The 26,909-nt window shown below is 51.0% G+C and overlaps 1 protein-coding gene across 1 annotated transcript; it reads left to right on the top strand.

The window, feature by feature from the left end:
- Positions 1-15,752: 15,752 nt before the first annotated feature.
- Positions 15,753-18,173, top strand: LOC308148201 (uncharacterized protein; the record flags this gene model as incomplete). Its single annotated transcript, XM_080521646.1, has 5 exons — positions 15,753-15,801; positions 15,882-15,998; positions 16,074-16,232; positions 16,318-16,434; positions 17,404-18,173. 5 exons carry the CDS (start codon positions 15,753-15,755, stop codon positions 18,126-18,128), a joined length of 1,167 nt encoding a protein of 388 aa, XP_080377772.1. The 3' UTR covers positions 18,129-18,173.
- Positions 18,174-26,909: the final 8,736 nt, after the last annotated feature.

The raw sequence follows: 26,909 nt of genomic DNA, 5'->3' as shown, positions 1-26,909 counted from the left end.
CAGAACACGCATCACATGTTGCTGTGGAGTTGTAAACAAGTTGAACTCCTCACTGTGGCGTTGTAAACAAGTTGAACTCCTCACTGTGGCGTTGTAAACAAGTTGAACTCCTCACTGTGGCGTTGTAAACAAGTTGAACTCCTCACTGTGGCGTTGTAAACAAGTTGAACTCCTCACTGTGGCGTTGTAAACAAGTTGAACTCCTCACTGTGGCGTTGTAAACAAGTTGAACTCCTCGCTGTGGCGTTGTAAACAAGTTGAACTCCTCCCTGTGGCGTTGTAAACAAGTTGAACTCCTCCCTGTGGCGTTGTAAACAAGTTGAACTCCTCACTGTGGCGTTGTAAACAAGTTGAACTCCTCACTGTGGCGTTGTAAACAAGTTGAACTCCTCCCTGTGGCGTTGTAAACAAGTTGAACTCCTCACTGTGGCGTTGTAAACAAGATGAACTCCTCACTGTGGCGTTGTAAACAAGTTGAACTCCTCCCTGTGGCGTTGTAAACAAGATGAACTCCTCACTGTGGCGTTGTAAACAAGTTGAACTCCTCGCTGTGGCATTGTAAACAAGTTGAACTCCTCGCTGTGGCGTTGTAAACAAGATGAACTCCTCACTGTGGCGTTGTAAATAAGTTGAACTCCTCGCTGTGGCGTTGTAAACAAGTAGAACTCCTCGCTGTGGCGTTGTAAACAAGTTGAACTCCTCACTGTGGCGTTGTAAACAAGATGAACTCCTCACTGTGGCGTTGTAAACAAGTTGAACTCCTCACTGTGGCGTTGTAAACAAGTTGAAGTCCTCGCTGTGGCGTTGTAAACAAGTTGAACTCCTCGCTGTGGCGTTGTAAACAAGTAGAACTCCTCTCTGTGGCGTTGTAAACAAGTTGAACTCCTCACTGTGGCGTTGTAAACAAGATGAACTCCTCACTGTGGCGTTGTAAACAAGTTGAACTCCTCGCTGTGGCGTTGTAAACAAGTTGAACTCCTCGCTGTGGCGTTGTAAACAAGTTGAACTCCTCACTGTGGCGTTGTAAACAAGTTGAACTCCTCACTGTGGCATTGTAAACAAGTAGAACTCCTCGCTGTGGCGTTGTAAACAAGTTGAACTCCTCGCTGTGGCGTTGTAAACAAGTAGAACTCCTCGCTGTGGCGTTGTAAACAAGTTGAACTCCTCACTGTGGCGTTGTAAACAAGATGAACTCCTCACTGTGGCGTTGTAAACAAGTTGAACTCCTCACTGTGGCGTTGTAAACAAGTTGAAGTCCTCGCTGTGGCGTTGTAAACAAGTTGAACTCCTCGCTGTGGCGTTGTAAACAAGTTGAACTCCTCGCTGGGGCGTTGTAAACAAGTAGAACTCCTCTCTGTGGCGTTGTAAACAAGTTGAACTCCTCGCTGTGGCGTTGTAAACAAGTTGAACTCCTCGCTGTGGCGTTGTAAACAAGTTGAACTCCTCACTGTGGCGTTGTAAACAAGTTGAACTCCTCACTGTGGCGTTGTAAACAAGATGAACTCCTCACTGTGGCGTTGTAAATAAGTTGAACTCCTCGCTGTGGCGTTGTAAACAAGTTGAACTCCTCACTGTGGCGTTGTAAACAAGATGAACTCCTCACTGTGGCGTTGTAAACAAGATGAACTCCTCACTGTGGCGTTGTAAACAAGTTGAACTCCTCACTGTGGCGTTGTAAACAAGATGAACTCCTCGCTGTGGCGTTGTAAACAAGTTGAACTCCTCGCTGTGGCGTTGTAAACAAGTTGAACTTCTCACTGTGGCATTGTAAACAAGTTGAACTCCTCACTGTGGCGTTGTAAACAAGTTGAACTTCTCACTGTGGCGTTGTAAACAAGTTGAACTCCTCGCTGTGGCGTTGTAAACAAGTTGAACTCCTCCCTGTGGCGTTGTAAACAAATTGAACTCCTCCCTGTGGCGTTGTAAACAAGTTGAACTCCTCGCTGTGGCGTTGTAAACAAGTTGAACTCCTCCCTGTGGCGTTGTAAACAAGTTGAACTTCTCACTGTGGCATTGTAAACAAGTTGAACTCCTCGCTGTGGCGTTGTAAACAAGTTGAACTCCTCCCTGTGGCGTTGTAAACAAATTGAACTCCTCCCTGTGGCGTTGTAAACAAGTTGAACTCCTCGCTGTGGCGTTGTAAACAAGTTGAACTCCTCACTGTGGCGTTGTAAACAAGTTGAACTCCTCCCTGTGGCGTTGTAAACAAGTTGAACTCCTCGCTGTGGCGTTGTAAACAAGTTGAACTCCTCGCTGTGGCGTTGTAAACAAGTTGAACTCCTCGCTGTGGCGTTGTAAACAAGTTGAACTTCTCGCTGTGGCATTGTAAACAAGTTGAACTCCTAACTGTGGCGTTGTAAACAAGTTGAACTCCTCACTGTGGCGTTGTAAACAAGTTGAACTTCTCACTGTGGCATTGTAAACAAGTTGAACTCCTAACTGTGGCGTTGTAAACAAGTTGAACTCCTCGCTGTGGCGTTGTAAACAAGTTGAACTCCTCACTGTGGCGTTGTAAACAAGTTGAACTCCTCCCTGTGGCGTTGTAAACAAGTTGAACTCCTCGCTGTGGCGTTGTAAACAAGATGAACTCCTCGCTGTGGCGTTGTAAACAAGTTGAACTCCTCGCTGTGGCGTTGTAAACAAGTTGAACTCCTCTCTGTGGCGTTGTAAACAAGTTGAACTCCTCACTGTGGCGTTGTAAACAAGTTGAACTCCTCGCTGTGGCATTGTAAACAAGTTGAACTCCTCACTGTGGCGTTGTAAACAAGATGAACTCCTCACTGTGGCGTTGTAAACAAGTTGAACTCCTCGCTGTGGCGTTGTAAACAAGTTGAACTCCTCGCTGTGGCGTTGTAAACAAGTAGAACTCCTCGCTGTGGCGTTGTAAACAAGTTGAACTCCTCACTGTGGCGTTGTAAACAAGTTGAACTCCTCACTGTGGCATTGTAAACAAGTAGAACTCCTCGCTGTGGCGTTGTAAACAAGTTGAACTCCTCGCTGTGGCGTTGTAAACAAGTTGAACTCCTCGCTGTGGCGTTGTAAACAAGATGAACTCCTCACTGTGGCGTTGTAAACAAGTTGAACTCCTCGCTGTGGCGTTGTAAACAAGTAGAACTCCTCGCTGTGGCGTTGTAAACAAGTTGAACTCCTCGCTGTGGCGTTGTAAACAAGTTGAACTCCTCGCTGTGGCGTTGTAAACAAGTAGAACTCCTCGCTGTGGCGTTGTAAACAAGTTGAACTCCTCGCTGTGGCGTTGTAAACAAGTAGAACTCCTCGCTGTGGCGTTGTAAACAAGTTGAACTCCTCGCTGTGGCGTTGTAAACAAGTTGAACTCCTCGCTGTGGCGTTGTAAACAAGTTGAACTCCTCGCTGTGGCGTTGTAAACAAGTTGAACTCCTCACTGTGGCGTTGTAAACAAGTTGAACTCCTCGCTGTGGCGTTGTAAACAAGTTGAACTCCTCACTGTGGCATTGTAAACAAGTTGAACTCCTCACTGTGGCGTTGTAAACAAGATGAACTCCTCACTGTGGCGTTGTAAATAAGTTGAACTCCTCGCTGTGGCGTTGTAAACAAGTTGAACTCCTCACTGTGGCGTTGTAAACAAGTTGAACTCCTCGCTGTGGCGTTGTAAACAAGTTGAACTCCTCACTGTGGCGTTGTAAACAAGTTGAACTCCTAACTGTGGCGTTGTAAACAAGTTGAACTCCTCACTGTGGCATTGTAAACAAGTTGAACTCCTCCCTGTGGCGTTGTAAACAAGTTGAACTTCTCGCTGTGGCGTTGTAAACAAGTTGAACTCCTCACTGTGGCGTTGTAAACAAGTTGAACTCCTCACTGTGGCGTTGTAAACAAGTTGAACTTCTCACTGTGGCATTGTAAACAAGTTGAACTCCTAACTGTGGCGTTGTAAACAAGTTGAACTCCTAACTGTGGCGTTGTAAACAAGTTGAACTCCTCACTGTGGCGTTGTAAACAAGTTGAACTCCTCACTGTGGCGTTGTAAACAAGTTGAACTTCTCACTGTGGCATTGTAAACAAGTTGAACTCCTCGCTGTGGCGTTGTAAACAAGTTGAACTCCTCGCTGTGGCGTTGTAAACAAATTGAACTCCTCCCTGTGGCGTTGTAAACAAGTTGAACTCCTCACTGTGGCGTTGTAAACAAGTTGAACTCCTCGCTGTGGCGTTGTAAACAAGTTGAACTCCTCACTGTGGCGTTGTAAACAAGATGAACTCCTAACTGTGGCGTTGTAAACAAGTTGAACTCCTAACTGTGGCGTTGTAAACAAGTTGAACTCCTCACTGTGGCGTTGTAAACAAGTTGAACTCCTCACTGTGGCGTTGTAAACAAGTTGAACTTCTCACTGTGGCATTGTAAACAAGTTGAACTCCTCGCTGTGGCGTTGTAAACAAGTTGAACTCCTCGCTGTGGCGTTGTAAACAAATTGAACTCCTCCCTGTGGCGTTGTAAACAAGTTGAACTCCTCACTGTGGCGTTGTAAACAAGTTGAACTCCTCGCTGTGGCGTTGTAAACAAGTTGAACTCCTCACTGTGGCGTTGTAAACAAGATGAACTCCTCACTGTGGCGTTGTAAATAAGTTGAACTCCTCGCTGTGGCGTTGTAAACAAGTTGAACTCCTGACTGTGGCGTTGTAAACAAGTTGAACTCCTCACTGTGGCGTTGTAAACAAGTTGAACTCCTCGCTGTGGCATTGTAAACAAGTTGAACTTCTCACTGTGGCATTGTAAACAAGTTGAACTCCTAACTGTGGCGTTGTAAACAAGATGAACTCCTCACTGTGGCATTGTAAACAAGTTGAACTCCTCACTGTGGCGTTGTAAACAAGTTGAACTCCTCGCGGATTGCAGGCGATCAAAGCCAGTCGACACTCCGTGCCCTTCACTAAGCAGTAAACGTGAGCAAACAAGTTAGTTCTTACCTTCATGTCTTTGGTGGGAAGAGTCTCCACTGCTCTGCCCAGAGGGCCACCAGAGGGCCACCAGAGGGCCACCAGAGGGCCACCACTCATCTGACCAATGCGGTTCAGGCTGGCTGAAATCACCTGTTGACTCGTCAGTTGACTGTGAGCTCCGGGGCCGACTCTCTCCACAGGGCCCGGGGCCGACTCTCTCCACAGGGTCCGGGGCCGACTCTCTCCACAGGGTCCGGGGCCGACTCTCCACAGGGTCCGGGGCCGACTCTCTCCACAGGGCCCGGGGCCGACTCTCTCCACAGGGTCCGGGGCCGACTCTCTCCACAGGGTCCGGGGCCGACTCTCTCCACAGGGCCCGGGGCCGACTCTCTCCACAGGGTCCAGTGCCGACTCTCCACAGGGCCCGGGGCCGACTCTCCACAGGGTCCGGGGCCGACTCTCCACAGGGCCCGGTGCCGACTCTCTCCACAGGGCCCGGTGCCGACTCTCTCCACAGGGTCCAGTGCCGACTCTCTCCACAGGGCCCGGTGCCGACTCTCTCCACAGGGTCCGGGGCCGACTCTCTCCACAGGGTCCGGTGCCGACTCTCTCCACAGGGTCCGGTGCCGACTTTCTCCACAGGGCCCGGGGCCGACTCTCTCCACAGGGTCCGGGGCCGACTCTCCACAGGGCCCGGGGCCGACTCTCCACAGGGCCCGGTGCCGACTCTCCACAGGGCCCGGTGCCGACTCTCCACAGGGTCCGGGGCCGACTCTCCACAGGGTCCGGTGCCGACTCTCTCCACAGGGCCCGGTGCCGACTCTCTCCACAGGGTCCGGTGCCGACTCTCTCCACAGGGTCCCGGGCCGACTCTCCACAGGGCCCGGTGCCGACTCTCTCCACAGGGTCCGGTGCCGACTCTCTCCACAGGGCCCGGTGCCGACTCTCTCCACAGGGCCCGGTGCCGACTCTCTCCACAGGGTCCGGTGCCGACTCTCTCCACAGGGCCCGGGGCCGACTCTCTCCACAGGGCCCGGGGCCGACTCTCCACAGGGTCCGGGGCCGACTCTCCACAGGGCCCGGGGCCGACTCTCTCCACAGGGCCCGGTGCCGACTCTCCACAGGGCCCGGGGCCGACTCTCCACAGGGCCCGGGGCCGACTCTCCACAGGGCCCGGGGCCGACTCTCCACAGGGCCCGGGGCCAACTCTCTCCACAGGGTCCGGGGCCGACTCTCTCCACAGGGCCCGGGGCCGACTCTCTCCACAGGGTCCAGTGCCGACTCTCCACAGGGCCCGGGGCCGACTCTCCACAGGGTCCGGGGCCGACTCTCCACAGGGCCCGGTGCCGACTCTCTCCACAGGGCCCGGTGCCGACTCTCTCCACAGGGTCCAGTGCCGACTCTCTCCACAGGGCCCGGTGCCGACTCTCTCCACAGGGTCCGGGGCCGACTCTCTCCACAGGGTCCGGTGCCGACTCTCTCCACAGGGTCCGGTGCCGACTTTCTCCACAGGGCCCGGGGCCGACTCTCTCCACAGGGTCCGGGGCCGACTCTCCACAGGGCCCGGGGCCGACTCTCCACAGGGCCCGGTGCCGACTCTCCACAGGGCCCGGTGCCGACTCTCCACAGGGTCCGGGGCCGACTCTCCACAGGGTCCGGTGCCGACTCTCTCCACAGGGCCCGGTGCCGACTCTCTCCACAGGGTCCGGTGCCGACTCTCTCCACAGGGTCCGGGGCCGACTCTCCACAGGGCCCGGTGCCGACTCTCTCCACAGGGTCCGGTGCCGACTCTCTCCACAGGGCCCGGTGCCGACTCTCTCCACAGGGCCCGGTGCCGACTCTCTCCACAGGGTCCGGTGCCGACTCTCTCCACAGGGCCCGGGGCCGACTCTCTCCACAGGGCCCGGGGCCGACTCTCCACAGGGTCCGGGGCCGACTCTCCACAGGGCCCGGGGCCGACTCTCTCCACAGGGCCCGGTGCCGACTCTCCACAGGGCCCGGGGCCGACTCTCCACAGGGCCCGGGGCCGACTCTCCACAGGGCCCGGGGCCGGTTTCATAGTCTGCTATAGTGTGAGCTGACTCAACCAACCATGTTTCTCCATAGTCTTCCTCTCTTCATGTTCTGCACACATCTTCCTCTCATCCAAACAGAGCACTGCTGCACCTACGGTGATCACTTCATCACTACACTTAGTCACAAGCCTGTTCTTGAAGGACAAGGTCCACCAGCCCCCCCAGACCCTCCTGTTGAAAAACATCCTTGACGTCTAGACGTCAATGGCAGTGAATGGTTGTAATCAGATTGACATCCATAGGTGTCAATGGCAGCCAGTGAATTCATGTTGTCATTACTGTGTGCTTCAACTTTCACTCTTTTAATCTTATTATTAAACATTGTCTTGTGTGAAACAGCAAGTAAAAAGCCTTCACTGCACAGTCCACTGTGTCTAGTTATTAGTCTGTGACGGATCAAGGACTTGACTGGACAAACAAAGAGCCATCTTGGCTGCTCTCATCAGGAAGTTCAGCAGGTTGAATAAGACAAATTCTCTGACAAAAGAGCACTGTGTCTTTGTAGCGTCCAGATCAGGACTAATTGAGGACATGTGAATGTAATTACAGGGCGTCGCAGGATGACTGTGCTGACACTCCCTGGCTCATTGTTTGGAGAATTTTTATTGATTGAAATGTTCTGCTGGCCAAAACAACTGCGTGCACTTTGAACAATGGATTCCAAACCAGCTTGCGTGCAGATTGAGTTTCTATTTGGACACAAAAATAACCAACACAACAAACCAGACGGGCAGGTACTTGGTGGAGTGACAAAGCAAAACAAGACAAGTGCTCAGTGTTCTGCCACTCCCCAATAAGTCAAAGGTAATAGATAAATAAATAAGATCAAAGTATGTACAAATAAACCACAGTCAAAAGCAGATAAAAGCAGTGACTGACCACGGACTAGGTAAGATACACTAACCACTAGTGAAGAAAGAGGCGGGATGTCACTACCTAGTCTCACAAATTACCTCTCTTTGTTCTTTGGTGTGATGATCAATGTGGGGCCAGATGAAAGAGATGAAAACATTGTAGAAACGTCCCAGTGAAAGCAGTGATTGGAGACCGTAGACTAGCGTTACTCTTCACAATGGTTTGAACCCCATGGTGTCTCACACTTTGTCCATTTGCTTTGATGTCTGGAAGCAGCTCAATGTGTTCACTGGAATCAGGAAGTTTAGGTGGGTTGTCTATGATTCTGATTTTATGGCAAACACTATGGACATTGGGTTTAAACAGTGGGTTGGGGGGGGGGGGGGGGGGGGGGGTCACTGCCTGCTGTACAATAATGGGAAAAAAACACTAAGAGAAAAATACAAACTGGAAAAGGGTGATTTCTTTAGATACCTACAACTACGCCACGACTTCCTGAAAGAACTTGATGGAGACAATACAGATACAGAACTCAATGAAATAGTACAGTAAATATATACTGGTAGTTACATCATTTCAAAATGGTATGAAGGAGTTGCAGCGGGCAGGGGAACATCAAAGAGAGATGGGAAAAGGAGTTGTGTCCTGCAAGAACCACGGAACAGTGGAACAACATGTGTCAACATCACGTTCTGTGAATCTCGCTGTTAAAACCTGGTCCGTTACTCCAAAACTCAAATCCTATCAAACATCTAGCCAACGATGTCGGAGGTCCTGTGGTGTTCCGAGGCACACCACCATCAGAGTGTTGGGAACTGTCCTAAAGTTCAAACATATTGGGAAAATCATACAAGAACTTGTCAGTCTACAGATCCCGTCACTTGTATGACTCTATTTAGTGATAAACCAGAAACTATTACAGGAACTGATAGATATCTGGTGAACATTTTTACTGCAGCAGCGAGAAAAGCCGTCACTCACAAATGGTTCCAAGTCGACCCCCCCACAGTGGACAACTGGCTGGAACTCATGAAGGACACACACCAGATGGAAAGACTGACTTGTTTTAAGACTGAGACGGAGATTTACTCTTCAACATGGACAACATGGACACAATGGACAGCATGGACAACAGGGACACAATGGACAACATGGACAGCATGGACAACATGGACAGCATGGACAACATGGACACAATGGACAGCATGGACAACAGGGACACAATGGACAACATGGACAGCATGGACAACATGGACAGCATGGACAACATGGACACAATGGACAGCATGGACAACAGGGACACAATGGACAACATGGACAGCATGGACAACAGGGACACAATGGACAACATGGACAGCATGGACACAATGGACAGCATGGACAGCATGGACAAAATGGACAACATGGACAGCATGGACAACATGGACACAATGGACAACATGGACAACATGGACACAATGGACAGCATGGACAACAGGGACACAATGGACAACATGGACAGCATGGACAACATGGACAGCATGGACAACATGGACACAATGGACAGCATGGACAACAGGGACACAATGGACAACATGGACAGCATGGACAACATGGACAGCATGGACAACATGGACACAATGGACAGCATGGACAACAGGGACACAATGGACAACATGGACAGCATGGACAACAGGGACACAATGGACAACATGGACAGCATGGACAACAGGGACACAATGGACAACATGGACAAAATGGACAACAGGGACAGTGTGTCCCAACAAATAACAGCCATCACGTATAGATAAGTGATGTATTCTGGCACCTCATTAACATTTACTCTCCATAGCGGTTCATCACAACACACACAAGATTATTGTGACATGAATGTTGCTTAACGTTGATCAATGTTTATATGCTGACGACTCTGCTGGACACAGGGGACGCAGTGAGAGTGGAGAGCAGTGAGGGTGGAGAGCAGTGAGAGTGGAGGGCAGTGAGAGTGGAGAGCAGTGAGAGTGGAGAGCAGTGAGAGTGGAGGGCAGTGAGAGTGGAGGGCAGTGAGAGTGGAGAGCAGTGAGAGTGGAGGGCAGTGAGAGTGGAGGGCAGTGAGGGTGGAGAGCAGTGAGAGTGGAGGGCAGTGAGAGTGGAGGGCAGTGAGAGTGGAGGGCAGTGAGAGTGGAGGGCAGTGAGAGTGGAGAGCAGTGAGAGTGGAGGGCAGTGAGAGTGGAGGGCAGTGAGAGTGCAGGGCAGTGAGAGTGGAGAGCAGTGAGAGTGGAGAGCAGTGAGAGTGGAGAGCAGTGAGAGTGGAGGGCAGTGAGAGTGGAGAGCAGTGAGGGTGGAGAGCAGTGAGAGTGGAGGGCAGTGAGAGTGGAGGGCAGTGAGGGTGGAGAGCAGTGAGGGTGGAGAGCAGTGAGAGTGGAGGGCAGTGAGAGTGGAGAGCAGTGAGAGTGGAGGGCAGTGAGGGTGGAGAGCAGTGAGAGTGGAGGGCAGTGAGAGTGGAGAGCAGTGAGAGTGGAGGGCAGTGAGAGTGGAGGGCAGTGAGAGTGGAGAGCAGTGAGAGTGGAGGGCAGTGAGAGTGGAGGGCAGTGAGAGTGGAGAGCAGTGAGAGTGGAGGGCAGTGAGAGTGGAGAGCAGTGAGAGTGGAGAGCAGTGAGAGTGGAGGGCAGTGAGAGTGGAGGGCAGTGAGAGTGGAGGGCAGTGAGAGTGGAGGGCAGTGAGAGTGGAGGGCAGTGAGAGTGCAGGGCAGTGAGAGTGGAGGGCAGTGAGAGTGGAGGGCAGTGAGAGTGGAGGGCAGTGAGAGTGGAGAGCAGTGAGAGTGGAGGGCAGTGAGAGTGGAGGGCAGTGAGAGTGCAGGGCAGTGAGAGTGGAGAGCAGTGAGAGTGGAGAGCAGTGAGAGTGGAGAGCAGTGAGAGTGGAGGGCAGTGAGAGTGGAGAGCAGTGAGGGTGGAGAGCAGTGAGAGTGGAGGGCAGTGAGAGTGGAGGGCAGTGAGGGTGGAGAGCAGTGAGGGTGGAGAGCAGTGAGAGTGGAGGGCAGTGAGAGTGGAGAGCAGTGAGAGTGGAGGGCAGTGAGGGTGGAGAGCAGTGAGAGTGGAGGGCAGTGAGAGTGGAGGGCAGTGAGAGTGGAGGGCAGTGAGAGTGGAGGGCAGTGAGAGTGGAGAGCAGTGAGAGTGGAGGGCAGTGAGAGTGGAGGGCAGTGAGAGTGGAGAGCAGTGAGAGTGGAGGGCAGTGAGAGTGGAGGGCAGTGAGAGTGGAGAGCAGTGAGAGTGGAGAGCAGTGAGAGTGGAGGGCAGTGAGAGTGGAGGGCAGTGAGAGTGGAGGGCAGTGAGAGTGGAGGGCAGTGAGAGTGGAGGGCAGTGAGAGTGCAGGGCAGTGAGAGTGGAGGGCAGTGAGAGTGGAGGGCAGTGAGAGTGCAGGGCAGTGAGAGTGGAGGGCAGTGAGAGTGGAGGGCAGTGAGAGTGGAGGGCAGTGAGAGTGGAGAGCAGTGAGAGTGGAGGGCAGTGAGAGTGGAGGGCAGTGAGAGTGCAGGGCAGTGAGAGTGGAGAGCAGTGAGAGTGGAGAGCAGTGAGAGTGGAGAGCAGTGAGAGTGGAGGGCAGTGAGAGTGGAGAGCAGTGAGGGTGGAGAGCAGTGAGAGTGGAGGGCAGTGAGAGTGGAGGGCAGTGAGGGTGGAGAGCAGTGAGGGTGGAGAGCAGTGAGAGTGGAGGGCAGTGAGAGTGGAGAGCAGTGAGAGTGGAGGGCAGTGAGGGTGGAGAGCAGTGAGAGTGGAGGGCAGTGAGAGTGGAGGGCAGTGAGAGTGGAGGGCAGTGAGAGTGGAGAGCAGTGAGAGTGGAGGGCAGTGAGAGTGGAGGGCAGTGAGAGTGGAGAGCAGTGAGAGTGGAGGGCAGTGAGAGTGGAGAGCAGTGAGAGTGGAGAGCAGTGAGAGTGGAGGGCAGTGAGAGTGGAGGGCAGTGAGAGTGGAGGGCAGTGAGAGTGGAGGGCAGTGAGAGTGGAGGGCAGTGAGAGTGCAGGGCAGTGAGAGTGGAGGGCAGTGAGAGTGGAGGGCAGTGAGAGTGGAGGGCAGTGAGAGTGGAGAGCAGTGAGAGTGGAGGGCAGTGAGAGTGGAGGGCAGTGAGAGTGGAGGGCAGTGAGAGTGGAGAGCAGTGAGAGTGGAGAGCAGTGAGAGTGGAGAGCAGTGAGAGTGGAGGGCAGTGAGAGTGGAGGGCAGTGAGAGTGGAGGGCAGTGAGAGTGGAGGGCAGTGAGAGTGGAGGGCAGTGAGAGTGCAGGGCAGTGAGAGTGGAGGGCAGTGAGAGTGGAGGGCAGTGAGAGTGGAGGGCAGTGAGAGTGGAGAGCAGTGAGAGTGGAGGGCAGTGAGAGTGGAGGGCAGTGAGAGTGGAGGGCAGTGAGAGTGGAGAGCAGTGAGAGTGGAGGGCAGTGAGAGTGGAGGGCAGTGAGAGTGGAGGGCAGTGAGAGTGGAGAGCAGTGAGAGTGGAGAGCAGTGAGAGTGGAGGGCAGTGAGAGTGGAGGGCAGTGAGAGTGGAGAGCAGTGAGAGTGGAGGGCAGTGAGAGTGGAGGGCAGTGAGAGTGGAGGGCAGTGAGAGTGGAGAGCAGTGAGAGAGGGCAGCGCGGTGCCATGTTCCTACAGGAGGACACAATGGTTCATAGAGAACACTCAACAAAAGGAAACCAACCTAGAACCAACATGATCAAATCAGAAGCAAACCAACGTAGGCTGGTGGGCTCCGGGGGGGGGGGGGGCTGAGATTCAGCAAGAACCCCAAGGTGAAGCCAATCCTGGAACCTGATTGGAGGAGCAGGACATCAAGAGTCTGGGAACATTTCAATCCTCTGAACACGCTGCAGTTCATGTGAACAAGGGTGTGTCACACTGGACGGCCTTCAGGTTCACTTGTCAAGTCACTTGTGAACAATTCCAGCTGTTCATAAACAATCTCCAGAGAACCAGATGGGGCGTGTCTGTGCAGACGCCCTGTGAGAATGAAGAAACAACCGCCCTGTAATTAACGTTGTGACGCAGTCACGTCTCCTCACGATACATGGAGAGGCCAAAGAAAGAGAGAGCTTAGAATAAACATCAAAATAAAGGTTTTTTATGACTAAAAGAGATAGATAGATAGATTGCTTTTATTGTCATTGTGCAATAAATTGCACAACGAAATTGCGGTGTAGCTAAAAACACACAGTAGACACACAATAAACACAGCAGCCATTCTCACATTCAGCATTCATTCATCTCAGCAGACGCACCATATATACAGAATAACCTAAACATTCACACACACATTCAGCTCTCACACAGTCCCGCTCACACACACCCAGGACATAGTGCAGTAATGTAAAAAGTTAAAGAAACGACCGATAATAAGTTATGTAGAATACCAATGTAGCTGCCTGAGGTACCTTGGCTAATACGTAGTGCGGTTGAGCACAAGGTACCTGTTATTGCACAGAGTAATTGAGTACGGTGTATTGCACAGTATGAGGTAGATAGTCTGAGGTAGTAGTTTATAAGTGTTCAGTGCCGTGATAGCTTGAGGGAAGAAACTGTCCCTCAGTCTGTTGGTCCTGGTCCTGATGGACCGGTACCGCCGTCCCTCAGTCTGTTGGTCCTGGTCCTGATGGACCGGTACCGCCGTCCCTCAGTCTGTTGGTCCTGGTCCTGATGGACCGGTACCGCCGTCCTGAGGGCAGCAGTTCAAACAGGTGGTGTGCAGGGTGGGTGTGGTCAGCTATGCTCGCCTCGGCTCTTCAGAGGCGCCGTGTTATGTAGATGTCTTTTAGTGTGGGGAGGGGGCAGTCTGTACGACCCTCTGGACCTCCTGCGGTCGGCCTCGGTGCAGTGGGGAGGGGGCAGTCTGTACGACCCTCTGGACCTCCTGCGGTCTGCCTCGGTGCAGTGGGAGAACCACACGGGGCTGCAGTAGGTCAGGATGCTCTCCATGGTCGATCGGTAGAAGGTCACCAGCAGCTTCTGGCAGATGTCGTTCTTCCTGAGCACCCTCAGGAAGTGCAGCCGCTGCTGGGCCGAGGTGTTCCCAGACCACCAGGGGTGTTCCCAGACCACCAGGGGTCCGCCCAGATCACCAGAGGTGTTCCCAGACCACCAGAGGTGTTCCCAGACCACCAGGGGTCCGCCCAGATCACCAGAGGTGTTCCCAGACCACCAGAGGTGTTCCCAGACCACCAGAGGTCCGCCCAGACCACCAGAGGTGTTCCCGGACCACGAGAGGTCAGCCCAGACCACCAGAGGTCCGCCCAGACCACCAGAGGTGTTCCCGGACCAGGAGAGGTCCGCCCAGACCACCAGAGGTGTTCCCAGACCACCAGAGGTCAGCCGAGATCACGGTGCCCAGGAAAGTCAAGTTGTGGACCCTTTCCACCAGCTGGCCGTTGATGTGAAGGGGGGGTGGGTCCGACGTGTGACTCCTCCTGAAGTCCAGGATGACCTCCTTGGTCTTGGCGGTGTTCAGGATCAGGTTGTTCATGGAGCACCAGGCGGACCGTTGCAGGACCTCGTCCCTGTACGCTGACTCGTCACCGTTGGTGATCAGTCCCACCACTGTAGTGTCGTCAGCGAACTTCACCATGGTGTTGCTGGGGTGTGCAGGTCTGCAGTCAGTTGTGTACAGGGAGTAAAGCATCGGGCTCAGCACACAGCCCTGTGGGGAACCCGTGCTCAGAGATCTGGAGGAGGACCGGTGAGGGCCGAGTCTGACGGTCTGGGGTCTGGTGGAAAGGAAGTCCTTAATCCAAGCGCAGGTTAATGCGGGGAGACCCAGGTCCCAGGAGACCCAGGTCCCAGGAGACCCAGGTCCAACAGCTTCCTGACCAGGAGACCCAGGTCCAACAGCTTCCTGACCAGGAGACCCAGGTCCCAGGAGACCCAGGTCCAACAGCTTCCTGACCAGGAGACCCAGGTCCCAGGAGACCCAGGTCCAACAGCTTCCTGACCAGGAGACCCAGGTCCCAGGAGACCCAGGTCCAACAGCTTCCTGACCAGCAGGTCAGGGATGATGGTGTTGACCGCTGAGCTGTAGTCTATGAAGAGCATGCTGACGTAGCTCCCCCGATGTTCCAGGTGCTCAGCGCGGTGTGGAGAGGGACGGCTGTTAAATCCTCCGTTTAACTCTTGAGATTGAACTCATATGGTGATTCTTCCATTGAACACAACATTTCATAACAATCATTAAAAACCTCCAAAAAGTAATGATCACATTTGTCCCAATATAAACGGTAGTTGTGTTTTTTTACTGGATAACAGGTTTGAAAAGGTGAGGTTGTCTTGTATCCAGAATCAGAGTACTGCACCCAGTCAGGTCTGCGTCTGCAAAACAGATCTAGAAAGATAGAAGAATAGAAATGCAGACATTTGTGCTGTGGGTCAAACTAGACAGACTGTCTGTTACCTTTTAGACTAATGGAATTCTGCGAGAGAGGAGTTCCCCTCAGAAACTTCATTCAGATCCAAACTGCTCCTGCAGCACCAGATGTGAATCCAGTGCACCGCCTCCACCTCTCTGCCCCCCCCCCCCCCCCCCCCCCACCTCATTCAGGCCCAGATAGGAGTACTTTGACAATTAATGGAGTGTAGTTTTAATGTCTTTATGCACAATTCTACACCAAGATGGTTTTCATCAGAAGTGGATTGGTCCTGACCGGACCAACACTGTCGACAACATTCCTCCCGTTGGACTCTCCACTCAGAGGGTTGAAGAACAGGTCAGTTCAGAATCCATTGTTCAAAGTGCAACACTATGTTTAGCAGAAGAACATTTCAATCCACCAATAAAAATTCTCTAGACGCTCACATAGGGAGTGTTAGCAGAGTCGTCCTGCACATTCACATCTCCATTATTTCCGCACCTGTGTGCTATAAAAAGGCGGGAGACAGGTGCAGCACTCATAGCGCCTCAAACTCCTCATCATCAAGATGAAGCTGCTCCTCTCTCTGGCTCTCACCTGCGTGCTCTCCGGCACAGGTAAGCATGCGCCGCTCACACCTGGAGGACCCCCTGACGCTTTGCTAACATCCTTTGTGTTGTTTCTGTTCTCGTTACAGCCGGAGCACAAGGGCTCATGTGCACTCACTGCACAAGTCCAAATGATCCCACTTGTCTGTTTCCATCAACGGTTGAATGTGCCAGCGGCGAACTGTGTTTCAATGCGTTCATCACAGGTATCTGTTCTCTTCACAGTCTTTTCACAGAGCTGTGTGTTCCATGAATCTCACTAAACTGTGTTTGGACAATAGCACAAGATGGATCAAGGAGAATCTACAGGGACTGTGTCAGCGCCACAGTGTGTCCCAATCTGGGCAACAGGTTCATTGACGTTAGCACGGGCGGGCAATCCTCCGTTACACTCGCTAACTGCTGCAATGCAGATCAGTGCAATAACGTAGATATTAGCTGTAAGTATATTCCAACCACAAGGATTGTGAATTAAAGAACACAACAAACTTTGAAATACTAACTCAATGTATTGTTTTTTTTCAGTCACAACTCCTGGTCAACCCAGTGGAAGATCGTGTCCAGGCAGTTCCCCCCCCAGCGCTTTGCTCTTTCCAACAGTGGAGTGTTTAACGTTTGACAACACCTGCTTTTCTGGAACCGGTACGTGCTCTCATTGTTCAGTTGCTCGAATGTTACAGACCAACTTCAGCTTGCTTACATTCAACTAAACATCTTCCTCCAGTGCAAAGTCTTAAGAGCTGTTGACGATGATTCCAGTCATTTGCAATAGAAAAGTGAGCAGAGGAGGTATGGGCTTTAGGTGTGACCTGACCGACCAGTCTACGAGAGCGTAGACTGACATTTGTGTCGTGAATATCAAGATGGGACTGAAGATGTAGAAAAGTTTGAGTTGCTGAACAGAAATGACATCCAGCTTTTTGAGACACATCCACTGATCACATCACTGTCAAGGTGACACGAGTACGAAAATATTCTACATTAGTAAAAGTACAATTACATTGTTTTACCCCAATACAAGAGAAAGTACTTCAAAAACAAAAAAAAGGCACCACAAGCGTAATCACTCGATTTAGTTCCATTTTAGATACTGGTACAGCTGGGTGTAGAATTCATTGAGCCTGTCACAACCAGCAAAGTCACAACGCAAAGCATTATGGGAATTGTCCACCGAAACGGATCAGGTCACATCTTGGGAAATAATATGTGGCACAACATTCCCATGACTTTATTGAGTTTTCATGTGAACGAGACCATCTGCTCTGAGAATCAGAAAGAAACCAGTCAGATTAACACAACGTAACCATGGAAACGCAGCAAGTGTCTTTATCAGACACCTGTGTCTGAAGCCAACATCAAAAGGACAGTGACAACTTCAATGTCAGCACACAGCCACCAGACACACCTGACAGCTAGAGTTGTCTTTATGCATCCAGTGCTGATTGGCCCAATCAACGTGAGAAACGTGAAGCTGCAGTCTTCAGTACTGCTGATAAAACAATCAGTCTACTGATACAAGGGACTCTCACATACTCTGGATCAGTTTATATTCACCAGTCCTGACAAATGAAGAAATGATTTGAGCCCGAAACTGAAGCTTTTCATCCACAGCTGTGGTCGACGGCGACACCATCACTGTCGGAGGCTGTGGAAGTTCAAACGTGTGCGACATTGCCGGTGATCTGCAACAGCTGCCTTTCATCGATGGAGGTTTCATTCCTTCAGGACTGGTCTGCACACCAATAACCACAATCATCCCTGAGCCAACTACAACCACCACTGAACCAACTACAACCACCACTGAACCAACTACAACCACCACTGAACCAACTACAACCACCACTGAACCTACTACGGTTTACACTCCATCAACAGCACTGCTGGCCAGACTCAGAGTTCTGTTGGTGCAACTGAAGCTAGTGTCAGCTTCAATTAACCTTCAGCTGCTCCTCCAAAACCAAGTGGCCATTTTCCAACTGCATCTGCAGCTGCTTGACTACCAACAGAATCTGCTGCTCCAACAGGAAGGGCTGCCGATCGACGACCACCAGCAGCTGGCGCTGTACTACCAGCAGTGCCTGATGGTCCACCAACAACAACTGCTGCTCCACCAGATCCACATTTCTCTGCGCGGGCAGCAGGAGCTCATGCAGCTCTTCTACCGTCATCAACCGATCCTCCAACAGATACAGGAGGTGCTGTATAGCCACCACCACAACCTGATGCCCCACTACCAAAGCTACCTGCTGCACTACCGTAGCGTACATCACCCCACCCCCACCCCCACCCCCACCACCACCACCACCATCATCCCCGATGGAGAGGAGAATTGTTGATCCACCTTTACTTACTTTGTGATTTCTTTTCAGCCAAAATCTAAAATAATTGATTATTACTCTCAAGGGATTCAAATCAAGTGAATGAATCATTTAATCTCCACGGTGATTTCTTTTCTTCTATCAATCAATAAAGCTACGATTGCAATTCAATATGGTTTTGTCTTTTCCCGTTTCTCATTTTCACCATGTCTTTTTAATGGATTACAGGCGGAAACAAATGTACTTTATTTCTATTAAAGGTTTTTATGAATACATGGTAGACAAACAGAATAAACATGGACAATACAGGCGGATGGTATTATTTACTTTTTGCATGCAGGGGAGTTTCTTTCCTTAATCACACGTTCCATCTTCATGGCTGTAGCCTGTAACAGAGTATATTGTATTACTGAACTAGTCAGTAGGGCCAGTATTCAGGCCACTTATATTTATGTAAGTTCATGTACCGTGTATCCATGTAATCATAAGACATTATTTTATCCTTTACTTAGGCTAGAGTTAGGGTTACATAAAAAGTATTCATCCATGGAAGCCAGTGTTTCGTGAACGTGTCTGTTTGGAGGTTGATTGAGAACGTGAGCTTTTCCATGCTCTGGTGTTTGTGCCACGGTTCCAATCCACCACTTCCCCGGTGAGCCGTCTCCTGGATGTATGTCTGTACGTGGCTCACAACATTAATCAAGTGGCAATTTCTCCAGAACAAGTTGAATCTAACAATTAGTCCAAACTTTTCCAACCACTGGGATCTCTGTGTGGAGAACGGTCTCAAAGCTGAACCTCGCCAAACGTGTCCTCCTCTTTTCCTCCTCTGTCCTTCATTAAGTAACCTGTTGTGCACACCCTGCACATCTCCACCAGCGCTCATGGTACCTGATGGAGAATGTTGTGCACACCCTGCACATATCCACCAGCGCTCATGGTACCTGATGGAGAATGTTGTGCACATATCCACCAGCGCTCATGGTACCTGATGGAGAATGTTGTGCACACCCTGCACATCTCCACCAGCGCTCATGGTACCTGATGGAGAATGTTGTGCACATCTCCACCAGCGCTCATGGTACCTGATGGAGAATGTTGTGCACATATCCACCAGTGCTCATGGTACCTGATGGAGAATGTTGTGCACATATCCACCAGTGCTCATGGTACCTGATGGAGAATGTTGTGCACATATCCACCAGTGCTCATGGTACCTGATGGAGAATGTTGTGCACATCTCCACCACCGCTCATGGTACCTGATGGAGAATGTTGTGCACATATCCACCAGCGCTCATGGTACCTGATGGAGAATGTTGTGCACATATCCACCAGTGCTCATGGTACCTGATGGAGAATGTTGTGCACATATCCACCAGTGCTCATGGTACCTGATGGAGAATGTTGTGCATATATCCACCACCGCTCATGGTACCTGATGGAGAATGTTGTGCACATATCCACCAGTGCTCATGGTACCTGATGGAGAATGTTGTGCACATATCCACCAGTGCTCATGGTACCTGATGGAGAATGTTGTGCACATATCCACCAGTGCTCATGGTACCTGATGGAGAATGTTGTGCACATATCCACCAGTGCTCATGGTACCTGATGGAGAATGTTGTGCACATATCCACCAGTGCTCATGGTACCTGATGGAGAATGTTGTGCACATATCCACCAGCGCTCATGGTACCTGATGGAGAATGTTGTGCACACCCTGCACATCTCCACCAGCGCTCATGGTACCTGATGGAGAATGTTGTGCACATATCCACCAGTGCTCATGGTACCTGATGGAGAATGTTGTGCACATATCCACCAGCGCTAATGGTACCTGATGGAGAATGTTGTGCACATCTCCACCACCGCTCATGGTACCTGATGGAGAATGTTGTGCACATCTCCACCAGCGCTCATGGTACCTGATGGAGAATGTTGTGCACATCTCCACCAGCGCTCATGGTACCTGATGGAGAATGTTGTGCACATCTCCACCAGTGCTCATGGTACCTGATGGAGAATGTTGTGCACATCTCCACCACCGCTCATGGTACCTGATGGAGAATGTTGTGCACATCTCCACCACCGCTCATGGTACCTGATGGAGAATGTTGTGCACATCTCCACCACCGCTCATGGTACCTGATGGAGAATGTTGTGCACATATCCACCAGTGCTCATGGTACCTGATGGAGAATGTTGTGCACATCTCCACCACCGCTCATGGTACCTGATGGAGAATGTTGTGCACATCTCCACCACCGCTCATGGTACCTGATGGAGAATGTTGTGCACATATCCACCAGCGCTCATGGTACCTGATGGAGAATGTTGTGCACATCTCCACCACCGCTCATGGTACCTGATGGAGAATGTTGTGCACATATCCACCAGTGCTCATGGTACCTGATGGAGAATGTTGTGCACATCTCCACCACCGCTCATGGTACCTGATGGAGAATGTTGTGCACATATCCACCAGCGCTCATGGTACCTGATGGAGAATGTTGTGCACATCTCCACCACCGCTCATGGTACCTGATGGAGAATGTTGTGCACATATCCACCACCGCTCATGGTACCTGATGGAGAATGTTGTGCACATATCCACCAGCGCTCATGGTACCTGATGGAGAATGTTGTGCACATCTCCACCACCGCTCATGGTACCTGATGGAGAATGTTGTGCACATATCCACCAGTGCTCATGGTACCTGATGGAGAATGTTGTGCACATATCCACCAGTGCTCATGGTACCTGATGGAGAATGTTGTGCACATCTCCACCACCGCTCATGGTACCTGATGGAGAATGTTGTGCACATCTCCACCACCGCTCATGGTACCTGATGGAGAATGTTGTGCACATATCCACCAGTGCTCATGGTACCTGATGGAGAATGTTGTGCACATCTCCACCACCGCTCATGGTACCTGATGGAGAATGTTGTGCACATATCCACCAGCGCTCATGGTACCTGATGGAGAATGTTGTGCACATATCCACCACCGCTCATGGTACCTGATGGAGAATGTTTTTCACATATCCACCAGTGCTCATGGTACCTGATGGAGAATGTTGTGCATATATCCACCACCGCTCATGGTACCTGATGGAGAATGTTGTGCACATATCCACCAGTGCTCATGGTACCTGATGGAGAATGTTGTGCACATATCCACCAGTGCTCATGGTACCTGATGGAGAATGTTGTGCACATATCCACCAGTGCTCATGGTACCTGATGGAGAATGTTGTGCACATATCCACCAGTGCTCATGGTACCTGATGGAGAATGTTGTGCACATATCCACCAGTGCTCATGGTACCTGATGGAGAATGTTGTGCACATATCCACCAGCGCTCATGGTACCTGATGGAGAATGTTGTGCACACCCTGCACATCTCCACCAGCGCTCATGGTACCTGATGGAGAATGTTGTGCACATATCCACCAGTGCTCATGGTACCTGATGGAGAATGTTGTGCACATATCCACCAGCGCTCATGGTACCTGATGGAGAATGTTGTGCACATATCCACCAGCGCTCATGGTACCTGATGGAGAATGTTGTGCACACCCTGCACATATCCACCAGCGCTCATGGTACCTGATGGAGAATGTTGTGCACATATCCACCAGTGCTCATGGTACCTGATGGAGAATGTTGTGCACATATCCACCAGTGCTCATGGTACCTGATGGAGAATGTTGTGCACATATCCACCAGTGCTCATGGTACCTGATGGAGAATGTTGTGCACATATCCACCAGCGCTCATGGTACCTGATGGAGAATGTTGTGCACATATCCACCAGCGCTCATGGTACCTGATGGAGAATGTTGTGCACATATCCACCAGTGCTCATGGTACCTGATGGAGAATGTTGTGCACATATCCACCAGTGCTCATGGTACCTGATGGAGAATGTTGTGCACATATCCACCAGTGCTCATGGTACCTGATGGAGAATGTTGTGCACATATCCACCAGCGCTCATGGTACCTGATGGAGAATGTTGTGCACATATCCACCAGTGCTCATGGTACCTGATGGAGAATGTTGTGCACATATCCACCAGTGCTCATGGTACCTGATGGAGAATGTTGTGCACATATCCACCAGTGCTCATGGTACCTGATGGAGAATGTTGTGCACACCCTGCACATATCCACCAGCGCTCATGGTACCTGATGGAGAATGTTGTGCACATATCCACCAGTGCTCATGGTACCTGATGGAGAATGTTGTGCACATATCCACCAGCGCTCATGGTACCTGATGGAGAATGTTGTGCACATATCCACCACCGCTCATGGTACCTGATGGAGAATGTTGTGCACATATCCACCAGCGCTCATGGTACCTGATGGAGAATGTTGTGCACATATCCACCAGTGCTCATGGTACCTGATGGAGAATGTTGTGCACATATCCACCAGCGCTCATGGTACCTGATGGAGAATGTTGTGCACACCCTGCACATCTCCACCAGCGCTCATGGTACCTGATGGAGAATGCTGTGCACATATCCACCAGTGCTCATGGTACCTGATGGAGAATGTTGTGCACATATCCACCAGTGCTCATGGTACCTGATGGAGAATGTTGTGCACATATCCACCAGTGCTCATGGTACCTGATGGAGAATGTTGTGCACATATCCACCAGTGCTCATGGTACCTGATGGAGAATGTTGTGCACATATCCACCAGTGCTCATGGTACCTGATGGAGAATGTTGTGCACATATCCACCAGTGCTCATGGTACCTGATGGAGAATGTTGTGCACATATCCACCAGTGCTCATGGTACCTGATGGAGAATGTTGTGCACATATCCACCAGTGCTCATGGTACCTGATGGAGAATGTTGTGCACATATCTACCAGCGCTCATGGTACCTGATGGAGAATGTTGTGCACACCCTGCACATCTCCACCAGCGCTCATGGTACCTGATGGAGAATGTTGTGCACATATCCACCAGTGCTCATGGTACCTGATGGAGAATGTTGTGCACATATCCACCAGCGCTCATGGTACCTGATGGAGAATGTTGTGCACATATCCACCAGTGCTCATGGTACCTGATGGAGAATGTTGTGCACATATCCACCAGTGCTCATGGTACCTGATGGAGAATGTTGTGCACATATCCACCAGTGCTCATGGTACCTGATGGAGAATGTTGTGCACATATCCACCAGTGCTCATGGTACCTGATGGAGAATGTTGTGCACATATCCACCAGTGCTCATGGTACCTGATGGAGAATGTTGTGCACATATCCACCAGTGCTCATGGTACCTGATGGAGAATGTTGTGCACATATCCACCAGTGCTCATGGTACCTGATGGAGAATGTTGTGCACATATCCACCAGCGCTCATGGTACCTGATGGAGAATGTTGTGCACACCCTGCACATCTCCACCAGCGCTCATGGTACCTGATGGAGAATGTTGTGCACATATCCACCAGTGCTCATGGTACCTGATGGAGAATGTTGTGCACATCTCCACCACCGCTCATGGTACCTGATGGAGAATGTTGTGCACATCTCCACCACCGCTCATGGTACCTGATGGAGAATGTTGTGCACATCTCCACCACCGCTCATGGTACCTGATGGAGAATGTTGTGCACATCTCCACCACCGCTCATGGTACCTGATGGAGAATGTTGTGCACATATCCACCAGCGCTCATGGTACCTGATGGAGAATGTTGTGCACATCTCCACCACCGCTCATGGTACCTGATGGAGAATGTTGTGCACATATCCACCAGTGCTCATGGTACCTGATGGAGAATGTTGTGCACATCTCCACCACCGCTCATGGTACCTGATGGAGAATGTTGTGCACATATCCACCAGCGCTCATGGTACCTGATGGAGAATGTTGTGCACATCTCCACCACCGCTCATGGTACCTGATGGAGAATGTTGTGCACATATCCACCACCGCTCATGGTACCTGATGGAGAATGTTGTGCACATCTCCACCACCGCTCATGGTACCTGATGGAGAATGTTGTGCACATCTCCACCACCGCTCATGGTACCTGATGGAGAATGTTGTGCACATCTCCACCACCGCTCATGGTACCTGATGGAGAATGTTGTGCACATATCCACCAGTGCTCATGGTACCTGATGGAGAATGTTGTGCACATATCCACCAGCGCTCATGGTACCTGATGGAGAATGTTGTGCACATCTCCACCACCGCTCATGGTACCTGATGGAGAATGTTGTGCACATATCCACCAGTGCTCATGGTACCTGATGGAGAATGTTGTGCACATCTCCACCACCGCTCATGGTACCTGATGGAGAATGTTGTGCACATATCCACCAGCGCTCATGGTACCTGATGGAGAATGTTGTGCACATCTCCACCACCGCTCATGGTACCTGATGGAGAATGTTGTGCACATCTCCACCACCGCTCATGGTACCTGATGGAGAATGTTGTGCACATATCCACCAGCGCTCATGGTACCTGATGGAGAATGTTGTGCACATCTCCACCACCGCTCATGGTACCTGATGGAGAATGTTGTGCACATATCCACCAGTGCTCATGGTACCTGATGGAGAATGTTGTGCACATATCCACCAGTGCTCATGGTACCTGATGGAGAATGTTGTGCACATCTCCACCACCGCTCATGGTACCTGATGGAGAATGTTGTGCACATATCCACCAGCGCTCATGGTACCTGATGGAGAATGTTGTGCACATATCCACCAGTGCTCATGGTACCTGATGGAGAATGTTGTGCACATATCCACCACCGCTCATGGTACCTGATGGAGAATGTTGTGCACATATCCACCAGTGCTCATGGTACCTGATGGAGAATGTTGTGCACTATATCCACCACCGCTCATGGTACCTGATGGAGAATGTTGTGCACATATCCACCAGTGCTCATGGTACCTGATGGAGAATGTTGTGCACATATCCACCAGTGCTCATGGTACCTGATGGAGAATGTTGTGCACATATCCACCAGTGCTCATGGTACCTGATGGAGAATGTTGTGCACATATCCACCAGTGCTCATGGTACCTGATGGAGAATGTTGTGCACGTATCCACCAGCGCTCATGGTACCTGATGGAGAATGTTGTGCACACCCTGCACATCTCCACCAGCGCTCATGGTACCTGATGGAGAATGTTGTGCACATATCCACCAGTGCTCATGGTACCTGATGGAGAATGTTGTGCACATATCCACCAGCGCTCATGGTACCTGATGGAGAATGTTGTGCACATATCCACCAGTGCTCATGGTACCTGATGGAGAATGTTGTGCACATATCCACCAGTGCTCATGGTACCTGATGGAGAATGTTGTGCACACCCTGCACATATCCACCAGCGCTCATGGTACCTGATGGAGAATGTTGTGCACATATCCACCAGTGCTCATGGTACCTGATGGAGAATGTTGTGCACATATCCACCAGTGCTCATGGTACCTGATGGAGAATGTTGTGCACATATCCACCAGTGCTCATGGTACCTGATGGAGAATGTTGTGCACACCCTGCACATATCCACCAGCGCTCATGGTACCTGATGGAGAATGTTGTGCACATATCCACCAGCGCTCATGGTACCTGATGGAGAATGTTGTGCACATATCCACCAGTGCTCATGGTACCTGATGGAGAATGTTGTGCACATATCCACCAGCGCTCATGGTACCTGATGGAGAATGTTGTGCACATATCCACCACCGCTCATGGTACCTGATGGAGAATGTTGTGCACATATCCACCAGCGCTCATGGTACCTGATGGAGAATGTTGTGCACATATCCACCAGTGCTCATGGTACCTGATGGAGAATGTTGTGCACATATCCACCAGCGCTCATGGTACCTGATGGAGAATGTTGTGCACATATCCACCAGTGCTCATGGTACCTGATGGAGAATGTTGTGCACATATCCACCAGTGCTCATGGTACCTGATGGAGAATGTTGTGCACATATCCACCAGCGCTCATGGTACCTGATGGAGAATGTTGTGCACACCCTGCACATCTCCACCAGCGCTCATGGTACCTGATGGAGAATGTTGTGCACATATCCACCAGTGCTCATGGTACCTGATGGAGAATGTTGTGCACATATCCACCAGTGCTCATGGTACCTGATGGAGAATGTTGTGCACATATCCACCAGTGCTCATGGTACCTGATGGAGAATGTTGTGCACATATCCACCAGCGCTCATGGTACCTGATGGAGAATGTTGTGCACATATCCACCACCGCTCATGGTACCTGATGGAGAATGTTGTGCACATATCCACCAGCGCTCATGGTACCTGATGGAGAATGTTGTGCACATATCCACCAGTGCTCATGGTACCTGATGGAGAATGTTGTGCACATATCCACCAGCGCTCATGGTACCTGATGGAGAATGTTGTGCACACCCTGCACATCTCCACCAGCGCTCATGGTACCTGATGGAGAATGTTGTGCACATATCCACCAGTGCTCATGGTACCTGATGGAGAATGTTGTGCACATATCCACCAGTGCTCATGGTACCTGATGGAGAATGTTGTGCACATATCCACCAGCGCTCATGGTACCTGATGGAGAATGTTGTGCACATATCCACCAGTGCTCATGGTACCTGATGGAGAATGTTGTGCACATCTCCACCAGTGCTCATGGTACCTGATGGAGAATGTTGTGCACATATCCACCAGTGCTCATGGTACCTGATGGAGAATGTTGTGCACATATCCACCAGTGCTC

This window comes from Blennius ocellaris (assembly GCF_963422515.1).
Source record: "Blennius ocellaris genome assembly, contig: SCAFFOLD_140, whole genome shotgun sequence".
NCBI lineage: Eukaryota > Metazoa > Chordata > Actinopteri > Blenniiformes > Blenniidae > Blennius > Blennius ocellaris.
Note: the sequence above shows the minus strand (reverse complement) of the source record. Positions and strands in the feature narration are given on the sequence as shown.